We start from the raw sequence: 15,000 nt of genomic DNA on the forward strand, positions 1-15,000 counted from the left end.
AAAACTCAACAACACAGGTGATTAACCTCGAGTAAGACTCAACAACACAGGTGATTAACCTTGAGTAAAACTCAACAACACAGGTGATTAACCTCGAGTAAGACTCAACAACACAGGTGATTAACCTTGAGTAAAACTCAACAACACAGGTGATTAACCTTGAGTAAAACTCAACAACACAGGTGATTAACCTCGAGTAAAACTCAACAACACAGGTGATTAACCTCGAGTAAAACTCAACAACACAGGTGATTAACCTCGAGTAAGACTCAACAACACAGGTGATTAACCTTGAGTAAAACTCAACAACACAGGTGATTAACCTTGAGTAAAACTCAACAACACAGGTGATTAACCTTGAGTAAAACTCAACAACACAGGTGATTAACCTTGAGTAAAACTCAACAACACAGGTGATTAACCTTGAGTAAGACTCAACAACACAGGTGATTAACCTTGAGTAAAACTCAACAACACAGGTGATTAACCTTGAGTAAAACTCAACAACACAGGTGATTAACCTTGAGTAAGACTCAACAACACAGGTGATTAACCTCGAGTAAAACTCAACAACACAGGTGATTAACCTCGAGTAAGACTCAACAACACAGGTGATTAACCTCGAGTAAGACTCAAGTAACTGTTGGTTAGTAGTTACTGTATTTTTTTCACAGTATTTACTAGGGATGTAAAAATGACTCGTACTTTGATACTAAGTCAATACTAAAGCTACTGTAGTAAACCATTAGTTAGTAGTCATTCAGTTAGTAAGTAAACAAACCATCAAGTAACTAAGGGTTTACTATCTTTAGTACTGACTTAGTACCGAACTACCAGTAATTTTTACATCCCTAGTAACTACAGTTAAAAAAATACAATGACTACTAACTAATGGTTTACTATCTTTAGTATTGACTTACTATTGAATCAGCAGTATTTTTGACTTTCCAAATTTACTACAATTAAAATAAATGCTAAAATAAATCTGTTGTATGTTGGCATTAATAATTACTGTCATGAATAAATAAATAAATCAAAATGACAGATTTTGGAAGGTTCCCATATTAATTCATTTTAGAGTACATTTTATTTTTCAAAGGATTCTTTGATGAAAAGAAAGTTGAAAAGAACAGCATTTATTTGAAATATAATCTTTTGTAGCATTATGAATGTCTTTACTGTCACTTTTGATCAATTGAATGTGTCTTCGATGGATAAAAGTATATTTCTTTCAACAATAAAGAAAAGAAGGGTGTAGACGTGATGGTTTGGGCTCTTCTTGTGTGTGTCAGACTCATGAGCTGAAAGTGAACAACAGACTCACGGATCGGCACAAGCTCCGGGCGTCGGTGCGAATGTCGCAGTATCTGAAGAACTGGAAATCTGTCACACCGTTTTATGGACTCAACCAATCAGAGGCCTCGCTGGAAGCTCCGCCCACCGCCAACAGCGGCATCAGCCAATCACAGCCGGCGAGAGTCAGTGTCAATCATTATCACCGTCCAATTACACTCAATCACTTTGAATATGTTCAATGGCGCATATTAATCACGTTTACTTTCTCATCAACAGGAGCTCCCGGATGTGAACACTCACAGGTGAAAATATAAGGTTTATTCAGTTGTTTCAGGGATATGAAAGTTGCGAACACTAACATAATTAAGTCAAGTCAAGTCACTTTCATTTATACAGCGCTTTTATCAAAATAGATTGTTTCAAAGCAGCTTTACAGTGATAATAGGAGATTACAGTAGCAGAGATTGTTTAGGCTTTACAGCAGCTCTAGAATAAAGTTATTGTCCAGATAAAGTTAGTTTTGATTGATTCACTTCCGTTGCGAAGATCATTAGTTATTAACTCAGGGGCCGCTAACACACACCGTTCTCACAGAAAACCCTTTACGCTTAATTAAAATGATGTGGTTTTGATCCAGGTAAAACAGAGCTCAAAAAAGAGATCAGAGCTCACGTTCTTGGCCACTTTCACTCGGTTTTAATACTCAATTTAAAACAAAACAAAAAACCCAAAAAACACTGTAATTTACGTTAGTTTGTTTCCTCAGATCAACACCAAATGGACCGACAGACTCGTTAGACCCCCTGGAAAATGAAAGGTGAGCGAAAGATTCACTAATATATACGATCTTCACAGGGAATCAGTCATGAACGAGTATTTGACCTAATGTTGTGTCTTCATTGTTCAGGAGAAGAGCGAAGCTGAACTGGGTGACGCTATTCTTTAACAACATCCAGCTGGAGAAAGAGGTGGGAATTGTTTCTTGATTTAAATCAAGAATTTAAAAAGCATGTTGTTGTTTTTCCCTGAACTCTTAACCGTGTGTGTGTGTGTGTCAGTATTCTCTGAGTGAAGTCCAGGGGCTTCATCACTCTGTGGGATGTCTGGCCTTCATCTTCATCTCTGTGTTCGTGGTTCAGATGTTGACCTCGCAAAAGTGAGTGTCGTACGGGACCTTAATAATGTACAGGAAGTTCCTGATCTCAATGTGAACGATTCAATCTTCTATATGTTAAAACAAATAATTTTAAAATCAAAATCAAAACAGTAAGATGAAATGTTTTATTTCTTTACCTGTCCTGCACGTCATGTGACCATAAGCCAAAATCAGAGAGCCTGACAAACACATGTGAATGTGATATAATAATTAATATTTCAATAATTTATCAAGTATTATCATTTTAAATGATTCAACTTAAAATCCTGAGAGACAAGATCATATTTTAGCTAACAAAAAAGTTTGGTGCACTTTTCACCATGCAATCAATTCGCCTTTAATCAAAACATTTCTTTTTGTTAAATATATTCAAGAAATCACATCATAATTTGAGCTCCAGAATGGCAGATTTCAGATCACCTGTTTTTGGCGAGGGTCAGATCGCAGAAGCCTGCTCTTTACTTCCTCACATTAAGAAAAGTGTGAAAGTGTTTTCCGCAATTTTCTAGTGTTTCTGCATGGAGACTCAACAGAAATCTCTCGTTCTCTTTGGTCATGTGCAGAAACTTTGCTCTTGCGGTGTCGTATGGAGCCACTTTCCCAGTCCAGATCCTGATCGCGCTGGTGGTCTTCACTAGATTCCTGAAGGTACGACTGCATGGCTTTGAGAAAAGTCAGATTAGTGGTTGACCAATGGTAATCTCTTAAAATATTATAATGACTATGTTCATGAAACAGAAGAGACTCACAGCTAGAGTTTTGTAATTAATTATGTTAAATCAAATTAGTTAGACTTACTTAAAAAAGCATGCAAACCGATTGCCTTAAACAAACAAGTGAAATAGGAGTAGTATGTTGTTCTGACAAATGCTTATTTAGTATACTTCACTTACACAAGAGTTCTAGTAACTAAAAAAGAACCGTAGAGAGTACTTGAGTACTTGAACTTCTCTTCCTTTGAAACCAAATAACTGATTTGCTGCATCAATGGGAACTTGGGAAGAGAATTACAATAGTATAAATGAAGTTCCAAGTGCCCAACCAAAGAGAACACTGATCACCACAGTAGCGACTAAAACATTTTAGGAAAATCAACATCAATTTATGAAGTCAGCTTATGTGATGTTGTCTCAAATTTTTCAGTTATATTTACAATTCAACATTCAAGATGACTTTGGGAAATGAGTGAATGCAAACAGAGAAAGATAACTGCAGAAGTGGAGGAAATTTAGTGAAAAGTCCATTAAGAATTTCCCCACCTCAAAAACCGCACTCAAACCAATCAATTAATCTTAACTTGGGTTTTCTGAGTAAACAAAGCATAGTATGTGAATAGTACAGATTATAAGATTTTTACAATTAAGTTAAGTAAAGTTAACTAAAATGTATCAGTTGGATTTAACAGTGTTGTGGGCTTTTAAAAAAAAGTCTCAATATGTGTGTGTTTGTGTGTGTGTGTGTGTGTGTGTGTGTGTATCAGCGCTGGAGCTCTAAGATCCCCCCCAGCATCCTCTGGGTGTCGTTGCTGTGTGACGGCGTGGCCACCAGGGCGGTGCTGCGTTTGCTGCTGGTGTTTCTGTGTCTGCTCATCACGCTGCTCATGGCAGTGCTCAACATAGTGAGAAACCCCTGCACAAACACCAGCTCACGACCGACAGGACTGTTCCATATAAACAGAGTCAGAGCAGCCGTCTTCACACTGCAATAAACATGTTTGTACTGTAGCATAGAGGTGGAATGAAGATGTTTACGATAGAATCACGAAATTAAGAATTTAACACTACAGGCAAAACTAATGTTTTTTTTTTTATGTACTGGTTAATTTTTCTTCCATATCATGTCTCATTTCAGACTAGTGGAAGGATAAACTAAAATACACATTTAAGTGTTTAATTTATTACACTTAGGGCCAGATTTACTAACAGCTTGCTCCAGCGCAAACCCTCTTTTGACATTAAAGTCCCCCTGTAGTCAATAATTGTATCCCTTAAAACTCATCTTTGATCACCGAAATGACATATTTAAACGTTTGAAAAAAATTCTTCATGCCTTAAAATAGCTTGTAACTCGACACCCTTGCCTCATTTAGTATGCGCGGTTCTATGAATATGCAAATGAGCCCCGCCTCCACTCACTCAGAGATCCACTGGTTGACGATCACACGTTGATCTGATTGGTTACAAGGTAGTTTGTGACGTCAGAAACACCAGCGATTTCAAAGCGTGTTTTTGAGACTGTCTTTGGTTCACTGCAGTTTTAAGGAGGAAATACTCAGCAATGGTGTCGACTTATGAATTTACACATGGTTTGTCTTAACGCAGATTAAAAACACCACATAGACACATAAACAACATTAAAAGTTGGATTTTAACCACAGGGGTCTTTATATTTTTTCAGCTAAGCTTATTGTATATGCATTTGTAGGAGTTTCCCTTTCAGACGCAGTATTTATGGAAGGAGAGTATTTAAATGAATCATGCAAAGTGATTTACTAAGTTTTGCGCTTGTGAATTTACTGGTATTTGCTCCATTATTTAACGGCCAAAGAAAGCACGTCTTAAAACAGCCTTGTTTAGTAAATCTGACCCTTTATCTTTTTGCGTCACTAAATTTAAGTTACAATACATATCATTAAAAATAGTTTTTTTCTCCACTACAGTATAACTTACATACACCAAAACTTACAGTTTTATTCTTATCTATATTCTGAAGGTTTTTACTGAGGGGTTTGTTCATATATCATTCAACCTGATTTTTATAACATTTTATTCCTAAAAACATGGTGAAAATGCGTTTTTCTGTCTGTTGAAAGTGTTTTCTGATTTATGGAGTGATAAAAAGAGAAATCAAAAATCCCCTCTATAAAAACCTTTAAGTCTAATATGTCAACAAAATCAAACAAGTATTTTGAATCTGGCTTTATCCAATATTCAAATTAATGTTCTGAAAATGTATACAAATTATTGCATATTTAATTAGATAATGCCTCGTTGCATATTTTAACATAACATTTCACAAAACTGATATCTATTAATTAAATATTTTTATCAGTTAGTTTATCATAATGCATCTAATTAGTTTTGACCATCACTGAAGAACTACAGCTACATTTCTTGTAACTTTATTATGGGGGAGAAATGATCCTGTGTAGATCAGAGACACAGCTTTATTATTGCTTTATTATAAGAAAATGAAATACACACAAATGATCTTCTGCCTTTTTATGTCTGTCTGCACAACCTCTTTAGTTTGTTTGTTTGCTTCGTAGGTTTTTATACCAGGCGATGACTGCTCAAATGTTTCCCACAATGCAACAGAATTGAACAATCTTAATCTCTACACTGTCCCGGTAAGCTTTACCATTATAAATTACATTTGCATGAGTGTCGGTGTGATACTGATCATATGTTAATGTGTCTCTGCAGTATTATCTGTACTGCTGTCTGTTGGCGATGCTGGGCGTGATGGTGTTCGTGCGCGTGTGTGTGTCTGTGAAAGTCTTCCTCCTGACGCTAGCGCTAGTGGTTTATCTCGCGCTCTTCTTGCACGTGTACGCGCCGCGCTCCGACTGCTACGTCAAACAGCTCTACGGCGACAACAGCACGTAAGACACTAACGCACACGTTTCTGTTTAACTATAAAAAAAATTAGTACAACTAGTTAAATAATACAATTGTACTGTAAAATACAAAAATTGTACTATGTATAATTATGTTGTATAAATAAATACACACACATGCATGTATATATTTAGGATTTTATATATATATATACATACAGTATATACATGCAAATATTTCTTAAATATATACATGCATATGTGTGTATTTATATATACAACATAATTATACATAGTACACACACATATATTATATGTAAACACAAACTTTTATGTTGGATGCGATTAATCATTGCCCAGCCCTAAAAAAATGTATGTGTATTAAAAATTATAACAATTTGCAATGATTTTAATTTGATTTAATTGTGCATTAATTGTTGTTCTTGTTATATTAAATTATATAATTTAATATTATAATAATAATTATCATACTGTATAATTCTAATAATGATATAAAAAACAATAATGATTATTATTTTCTGATTTATCAATTGTAATTCTTATAACAGTAATAAACGATTAAAGGTTTAGTTTAAAATGTGTTAAAATTGGTAGCTGAATATATATTAATTTCATTCAGCATATTCTTCAGATTGAAACAAATATTCAGTGAGAAATATGTAGATGGGACTTAATTTATTCATGAGGAGTTTGATTGAATGGTGTAAAATGTCTCTATTACAGACGGTTGAAAAATATCAAGGATTAGTGATGACAGAATATTAATATATTTTTACGAAAGATTAAGAAGACAAACATTTTTTCTTTATTATAACGTCACTGATTAATCATTCATAATATGAGCGGCAACATGAAATAAGAAGGTAACAACCAGAGTCAATATTGATTTTATGACTTTTGTGGGTTTGACAGTCATGGTTCAGATGCTATTAGTATTTATACATTTATTTTGCATGGCAACTCTAAACGGTGCCCAGAAACACTGTGATTGTTGTACAATTTTACAAGTTGAGTAAAAATCACTATTGACTGTGATATCTTACTGTGTATGTTTTAGGCCGGGAGTTCTTAAGGAGCCCAAGATCATGGCCGGCATTTGGCTGGTCATTTTCTACTTGACTTCCCTTATTCTTGTGCGACAGGTAAGAGTGTGAGTGTGTGACTCAGTGTGTGTGTGAACACATATTTGGTTATGAGTCAGTTTGATTGTTGCACTGAGTGTTGGGGAAGTTGTATAACAGTAATCCACTAGATGACTAACTACTTCTCGAAACGGAAGTTTTTGTCTTTATATGCGGCTTTTTCCTTTAGCTGTCAGGAATCATGTGTTTAAAGCATAAGACATATATTATGTTTTTTATTCATATTTTGAATGTTTTCTCTTTTTTGTAGCAATTTTTATTTTTTAAATGTTACATGTGTATGTGTATATGTATATATATGAAGACTTCAGATGCAGAAGCCTCTAAGTGCCATCTGAAATTTTCTTCTCAAGCTTGTATATTTAGGTTTATTAGGTCATTTCATTGCCATTAAAGTGAAATAACTGCACATAAACATACAAGCTTGATAAAAATGATAATTCTAGAAGAAAATTTCAGATGGCACTTAGAGGCTTTTGCATCTGAAGTCTTCATATATATGTGTGTGTATATATATATATATATATTTTTTTTTTTCTGTTTTCATTTGAATTATTTTAGTACATCAAACTAAATAAAAGTGAGAGGTGTTGAGTTTTAAATATTTTATTTCGGTTAGTTTAAATATATATATTTTGGTTTAATTTATTTTTGTTTTATTTCAGTTTTTATTTATTTCCAGTGTATAATTTGAGTGCCAGTGATATTTTAGCATCATCGAGATACTATTATAGTTTTTATTATTACTGTTTTGAATAAGTTATCTTTACATTTTCTGTTTGCATTAAAGTTTTAGTAATTTTCTTGTTTGTCATTTTTTAGTGGTTTTTAATGTATATATCATTATAGACATTAAAAGTTATTTTAATACATCAGTTTAAACTAAATGAACACAAGTCAAGTGGTGTAAAATAAGTAAAATAATTTAGATTTCTTTTTCCAGTTAAAGTATATTTTATTTCAACCAACGTTTCTCATGCTGACTACAGTGAGTGTGTGTGTGATCTGTGTGTATAACTGATGTAATCCAGGATGAGTTGGGCTCTCGCACAGAGTTCCTGCTGGAGAAGTGTTTTAAAAAAGAGACGGACGAGATGGAGACGACGAAGAACGTGAACAGACTCCTCTTGCAGAATCTGCTGCCGGGACACGTCACTGAGTTCTTCATCGGCAAGGACGTCCCAAACCAGGTGACACACACACACACACACACACACACACACACACACTCTCTCTCAGGTGTTCGTGATGACGACCTCGAGCTCCACTGATGCCCTCTAGAGGCGCCAGAGTCCATTACACTCAATCTCCTCCAGTGCTTCTGTGTCTGAGCGAGAGTTCAGACTCGTTTACCAAGTAAAAGTCTTTTAGTGTAATTGTACAAACGTCCTCCTTCAGCTCGAGCTTCACGAGTCTTTCTGTGTCAAATCTGCTCTGATTTCATCAAGGAAACGCACTTTGATATTGTTAGTAATATTTCAGCTGGACTGAAGCAGCTTTACTTGATTATCCAGACATCATTTATTAGAAAAATCATGAGTATCAAATATGATCGTCAGGCTTTTGAGGAAGGTTTATTTGTTCATCTCTCAATCATCATTGTTTTGTATTGCATTATATGATTTAAAACTACAGATCATACAACTAAGCATTTAAATATCATCTTACAAAGACATATTATTGGCAGATATTGATATTTATAGGCATGTTTTGCTGAAGATTGCATTGATTTACATTACAAGCATCAGAATTTCATCTTACTGTTTGACCAAATTAATATTATATACTAATATTTCATATGTCAGGCTTTACAAGGTTAAAACCTGGTGTTAACAGGGCTTAATTCTGTGATGTATCTGTGTGTGTGTGTGTGTGTGTTTCAGGACTTGTACAGCAAGTCGTGCGAGTGTGTGTGTGTTATGTTCGCGTCCGTGCCGCAGTTCTACAAAGAGTTTTACAACGAGAGCAGCATCAACAACAACGGGCTGGAGTGTCTTCGCTTCCTCAATGAGATCATCTCAGACTTTGACGAGGTGAATGTCTCTTCATTCGTCTGTTTTATCAGTTTAATCTTTTACACCTACCCTGTGTTTTCCTCTCACAGCTCCTTAACAAGCCAAAATTCAGTGCGGTAGAAAAGATCAAGACCATCGGGAGCACTTACATGGCGGCCGCCGGACTGACCAATCCTGCCAAAACTGAGGAGCAACTAGTGAGTAGCGAGCGAATGATGCATGTGTTTTAAAGGGGACATATTCTAATCTCTGGTGTCCCCAGAATGTGTCTGAGAAATTTCAGCTCAAACTCATTTATTAGAGCTTGTCAAATTTGCCCCTTTTTGGGTGTGAGCAAAAACTTGTCTTTGTGTGTGTGTCCCTTTAAATGCAAATGAGCTTTAGCTCCGCCTCCGTTCAGAAGAGGGCGGAGTCTTTACACAAGCTTCAGAAACTCCGGCAATAACAGAACAGGCCAATCTCACTCATCCAGAATCCCAGAATCACCAGTAGCGAGTGCAGCCTTACGGAGAGACTCAGGAAGAGCTTCTGGATGTTAGTGGAGACATTTCTGTAGTTGTTGTGGAGTTACACTGATCATTTCATCATCATGTTTAACTTCTCCACAAGTGTCCACAGTTCCTGAGGTCTTTATAAGACAGCGGTGACATGTTCTGGTCAATAGTGTTCAGTGCTCGTCTGAGCTCAACCACAGAACAGCTTCAGGCTTTGCTGGATCTTCATCAGTGCGTTCGAGCTCGTCACTGTTGTCGCTTGTGAAACCAAATGTCGGCTGGTGTGTGTAAACATGCAGATTAAGGGCCGGTAATATTATAATAAGATCCTCTTCATACGTCAGAAGGAGAGCGAAATCTGATCGGATTATTTTTAGAAATGCTTGCAGAGAAAGGCTCACCAAAACTAAGTTACTGGGTTTCACTTTTCACCTTTACTAGGTTGGTCGAAGCACCCGATTATAGCACTGACACACGGAGAAACTCAGATTTTCATGATATGTCCCCTTTAAAGGACATTATAAATCCACGTGGGTGAGTTTTCATCAGTTTTGTGCATCTACAGCTCTGCGACATGTCGAACAATCACATTCGCAGCATGTTGGACTTCGCCATCGCTCTGATGGGGAGACTGGAAAACATCAACACACACTCGTTCAACAGCTTCAAACTGAGGATCGGTAACACACACTGCATATTTATGACTTATACACACATTATTTCAGCCTTTTGAAAGATCAGATTGTGGACTGATCTGTTTATCCAGCATAAATGTGAGACTGGTGTTGTGTTGTGTCCAGGGATAAACCACGGCCCTGTGATCGCGGGCGTCATCGGCGCTCATAAACCTCAGTATGACATCTGGGGGAACACGGTAAACGTGGCCAGCCGAATGGACAGCACTGGAGTCCTGGATAAAATACAGGTGATGCATCTTTACACCTGTCGAAACATCGAAACATCAATCTCTCTGTGTTGGGATTTAACCCTTAACCCTTGAGCATCAATTTAAAAAAACTTACACATACGTCCATTGTGGACAAAAATGTCATAAAATTTGAAGCCTGGGAGCACAGACTTAAGTTTGCTCTCATTTTAAAGAAGACCCTTGGCAGATTATTGTTGAAGTAAAAAATAAAATTAAAATTAAAACAAAAAAAAAGTTAGGTTTAATTTTATGAAAATGATTTATGAACATTATTTTATATAAAATGTATATGTTATGAAACATGTTGAACTCTAAAACTGCTAGAAAATCAAAGCCATAAATCTAAACAAGTTGTGTTCCACATTTGAGGATAAAATGAGCTTTCAGTGAGTGTGTGTTCGGGCGCAGGGGCAGATTTCCCCACTAGATGCAGCAAAACTCACTGAGGTTTCAGAGGTTTTCTCTCTCAAATATTACAAGCACACACACATTTTTTTTATTTTTTTTTTACACACATACAAACCACACTCTGACATCCATACCGATACACACACACACAATTATAGCTGCATAATTTATCGAATTGGCTCTATAATATAGAGAAGCAGAAAACAGGAATAAAGCGTGTATAGAGCCTAAGCCCCTCCCCTTCCGGTCGACCACCATGGGACCTTATTTCGGAAGAATATTGTATGGTAGTCAATGGCGCGAGACAACAAATATTTTGATCTCGTTTGAATTGTGCCCTGAATTACACATATGATGTTTGTCAATTTAAAAGATACGTTTTAAAGTCAAGAAAGTCGCAGTTTGATGTAAAACTGTTGAGGTATAAGACTGTGAAAATACGTAATTACAGAGACTACAAACCCAAAAGGCGCACGTGTGACGTCATACCTTTTCTCTCAATGAATGAGGCTAACTTTACTGAAGCTAACGTCTGTCTGTTTCTATAGTCTTACGCTATAATCTTAACGTTACGCCGTCATGCCGGAGTGTTTTGAGCCAGACTGCACACATACGAGCAACGGATGGTGACGTACATAGTGCGAGACGAGAGATGTAGTTCATTGAGCGATTTTCACATAAAACTAAATGTTAACAAACTGCGACTTTCTTGACTTTCATAATTATCTTTTAAATTGACAAACATCATATGTGTAATTCAGGGCACAGTTCAGATGGAATAAAAAGATAAGTTGTCTCTCGCCATTGACTACCATACATATTTTTTCCGAAATAAGGTCCCATGAGGCGGAAGCGGAGGGGCGGGACTTAGGCTCTCTATTTGCTTTATAGGCCAAACCTGAGAAAATGGCACATCTGGGAATTTTTTTAATTTTGACAGAATGGAAGTCTCTTAAAAATGATTGCATCATTTTACAGTTAAATGGTCCTGGGGTTAAAAATAGCAGTTTTAATGGGTTTCAATGGGGACATTTTTGTTCCACTAGTGCAAAATAGATTTTTTTTAAAGGAAATGGGGGTGAAATAGTAAAATTCCAATAAAAATACACACCTGTGCCAAAATGTATGCAGTTGGCACTAACACAGGCAAAACGATAAATAAAAAACCCCTGAAAAAGACAAAAATGTCCATAATTAGGATGCACAAGGGTTAATGCATGAATGTTTCGTCTATCATTATACGTATTCATGGATGGATCTCTATGGAAGTAAAATAATGCCAAATGTTTTTGAAACAAAAAAGCTTAATTATGGACCTGCACTCTACTGCTATTCCTGCAGTTCCCGGATGTGAAACGTTGAATTTTCTGTCGAATTTAAACCACTGAATTTGTGGAATTTGCGAATTTGTAACGTGAAGAGTATTTTTAAACAGAATGAATATTTTGGAAGTTAAATCTGAAAGGTGAATATGGATTATTGAAGTTTTAATACTAAAAAATGTGTGCGAAATGTTTTGAATTAGAAATATTTACAGCTTAAATATATGAATTTCAGCCCATAAAACTGCAAGCCCTAAAAATACAATGCATTAAAACGCATTCATGGTTAATGCATTGCATATTTTTTCAAGTAGTGCAATTCAACAAGCTTTTTTGTTTCAAAAAAATTTGGCATTATTTTACTTCCATAGATCTCTATAAAGTAAATAAATAAAAGCATATTTTGTTACCTTTTGGAACTTGGAAGATGTTTTTCCCATCATCGCTGCTCATTTTCCAGTACATTCAGCATCTGGTTTATATTCGCCATCTCAAACATATTCTCAAAACTATCGGTTTCAACGTCTTCAAAATCAATATTCTGATCCCTGACAGCTTCTTCAGATCCACCGTGACACTAATATTTGATTGGGATAAAATACTTGCTCAAACTTGAGCCATTTCAGGTTTTGCTGAGGATATTATTTTGTTTTATGCCTGTGGTAATTATGTACGTTATCGTAATGTATGAGACATCGCCACCTTGAGGAATAAAGCTGAAGTGCACTTATTGAGTCAATAGCGATTAAATTATTGTTGTGCAGAAAAAAAAAACACTATTACATACCGCGGGTCACTAGCGACCCGATACACTTTTTACAAAAAAATTATTTGACAACATTTATAATACTTTATTTTTTATTTTATTTTTATTTTTAGGGATGCACGCTATATCGGCCACCATAACGGTATCGGCCGATATGTTCATTTTTAATGTTATCGTTATCGGGCCGATATATTAAAGCTGATAAATATTGTCTTATTTCCTTCAGCTGAGACTCTTCAGATGTGCACTCGTAAATACGAACTTCCCCAGAAGGACTTGAACTAAATTAGTTAAATGAATAAGGAATTAAATCAGTGTGTTGTTTGTTGTCTTCTCAGGTGACGGAGGAAACCGCACATGTGGCTCAAACGCTGGGCTATGATGTCACTCAGAGAGGAGTGGTCAACGTCAAGGGCAAAGGTCAACTGACCACGTACTTCATCGACACGGAGCAAATGCTGAAGACCACGTTATCATTGAAAGCTTGAAACATCAATCCGACATGTTATAACTTAGCGAGTTGAGATCCTCAGTGTTCCACTAAGGTCCTTTACGGCAGGTGTTTTCACATCGGAGTTCGCAATGGAATGCTGTGGGTCCGTAGAAAAGTTTAGAGGAAAACAGTGTCAAAATAAGCAATAAAAAATGTAATTAAATATAAAAAAATGTCAAATTAAGTGAAAAGTTGGATTAAAATCAATATACTGTGAATGTTAGTGGTGGCTGAACTAGTTAGCACTTCACTAATTCAAGTACTTTTAAAAATGAAGGAAGATTAAAGTTAACTATTTTGTTGTTCTTTTTGGAGATGTTTTCTTTCTGATAATCTATTTTTTTAAATAATGTAAAGTGTAAATTCTATAAATTTCCAAGGTGTTGAGTTTAGTTTTATATTGAATATGTGTATTTTCTTTCACTTATGCACTTATTTATTAATGTTTGTTATTATGTATTTAAAATTTTGTATGTTCAATTTTATGTGAAAAGTGTATAAACAGTTTCATTAAAAAACAGCTCATTGTTGTGTTTAAACTTTAACCATCCATGTGACTGAGCTGACTAGAAAATGACTGGCTTTTAAAAGGGTGATACTTACAACTTACTTATATTTTTTACTTCTAATTGATAAGGAGAATTTTATGAAATCCCATTTAACCTGGGAGGAAATAGCCTATCAACGCAGAAGTCATGCAAAGTAAACGCAAACACTATTATAATTTTTCCTGCCGTATCATCTTTTCCCATCACTTAAGGTTTGGTTAATATCTTTAATATATCATTTCACAAGCTATCTTGAACGAACAGAGGCATGGTCTGAGATAATAGTGTAATATTTACCGGTATTTACCGGCGTCGAATTCTCGGAAGATGAAGAAAATATCCGTCAAATGAAACACAAAAAGTAATTTCTTCACCAAAATACAAACCGCCACAGTGGAATTTCCCTCAGAACGAAGCCCCTCCCATCGTTCGCTGTCCAAACGCTTCTTCAATCTGATTGGTCCACGCAACCGTCCGTCATCTCTCTTCCTGCTTTTGGTGAAAGTGAGGCATTATTGTGTTTTCTGAGCGATAAAGTGTCGCACTTTAAACCGAGGTGATGACTTTGTCGGTAAGTTAACGTTTGTTGTCTGTTTCAATATGTTTAAAATCAAAACGATGTTATCACCGAGAAACAAATCGCCAGGTGTGTTTAAACAGGTTTAATAGTGGAGGAAATGTTTTGCTTTACTTTGCACGTAGTTTGTCCTGTATAACATGAAAAGCGATTCGATTCAAACTTTGTTTTTATGGTCGATCGATACTATTTTATACAGTTTGTCAAATGAAACGTCACGTGTTCTGTGATGGAATAGATTTAATTGTTATTACTCGCTGTACGTGTTTCGTGCA

General features: G+C 35.8%; 2 protein-coding genes and 1 long non-coding RNA gene across 4 annotated transcripts in view; 2 read left to right on the top strand and 1 right to left on the bottom strand.

Annotated features, from left to right (window-relative positions):
* The window catches only part of LOC311079295 (adenylate cyclase type 4), a 30,467-nt gene extending 16,324 nt beyond the window's left edge, over positions 1 to 14,143 (top strand). For both annotated transcript variants that reach the window (XM_084108564.1, XM_084108565.1), the window contains exons 12-27: positions 1,293 to 1,478; positions 1,573 to 1,598; positions 2,063 to 2,113; positions 2,204 to 2,264; positions 2,355 to 2,452; positions 3,016 to 3,100; positions 3,933 to 4,070; positions 5,721 to 5,801; positions 5,878 to 6,056; positions 7,090 to 7,174; positions 8,206 to 8,364; positions 9,058 to 9,207; positions 9,279 to 9,386; positions 10,249 to 10,363; positions 10,484 to 10,608; positions 13,446 to 14,143. In XM_084108564.1, the coding sequence (XP_083964690.1) occupies positions 1,293 to 1,478; positions 1,573 to 1,598; positions 2,063 to 2,113; positions 2,204 to 2,264; positions 2,355 to 2,452; positions 3,016 to 3,100; positions 3,933 to 4,070; positions 5,721 to 5,801; positions 5,878 to 6,056; positions 7,090 to 7,174; positions 8,206 to 8,364; positions 9,058 to 9,207; positions 9,279 to 9,386; positions 10,249 to 10,363; positions 10,484 to 10,608; positions 13,446 to 13,595 (1,797 nt within the window). In that variant the 3' untranslated portion in view covers positions 13,596 to 14,143. The remainder of the gene's footprint in view (positions 1 to 1,292; positions 1,479 to 1,572; positions 1,599 to 2,062; positions 2,114 to 2,203; positions 2,265 to 2,354; positions 2,453 to 3,015; positions 3,101 to 3,932; positions 4,071 to 5,720; positions 5,802 to 5,877; positions 6,057 to 7,089; positions 7,175 to 8,205; positions 8,365 to 9,057; positions 9,208 to 9,278; positions 9,387 to 10,248; positions 10,364 to 10,483; positions 10,609 to 13,445) is intronic.
* Positions 10,487 to 12,881, bottom strand: LOC311079298. The gene is made up of 3 exons (XR_014605385.1): positions 12,752 to 12,881; positions 12,131 to 12,188; positions 10,487 to 10,625 (listed from the first exon to the last, which is right to left on the bottom strand). It is a non-coding gene; the product is annotated as an uncharacterized lncRNA (long non-coding RNA).
* A 483-nt stretch (positions 14,144 to 14,626) lies between the features above and the next one.
* cyld3 (cylindromatosis (turban tumor syndrome) 3) overlaps positions 14,627 to 15,000 on the top strand; it is a 14,861-nt gene continuing 14,487 nt past the window's right edge. The window contains exon 1 of the mRNA XM_084108566.1: positions 14,627 to 14,719. The gene's annotated coding sequence lies outside the window, so the exon portion shown is untranslated. The remainder of the gene's footprint in view (positions 14,720 to 15,000) is intronic.

This window comes from Abramis brama (genome assembly GCF_963993115.1).
Source record: "Abramis brama genome assembly, chromosome: 3".
In the NCBI taxonomy this organism is placed as follows: domain Eukaryota; kingdom Metazoa; phylum Chordata; class Actinopteri; order Cypriniformes; family Leuciscidae; genus Abramis; species Abramis brama.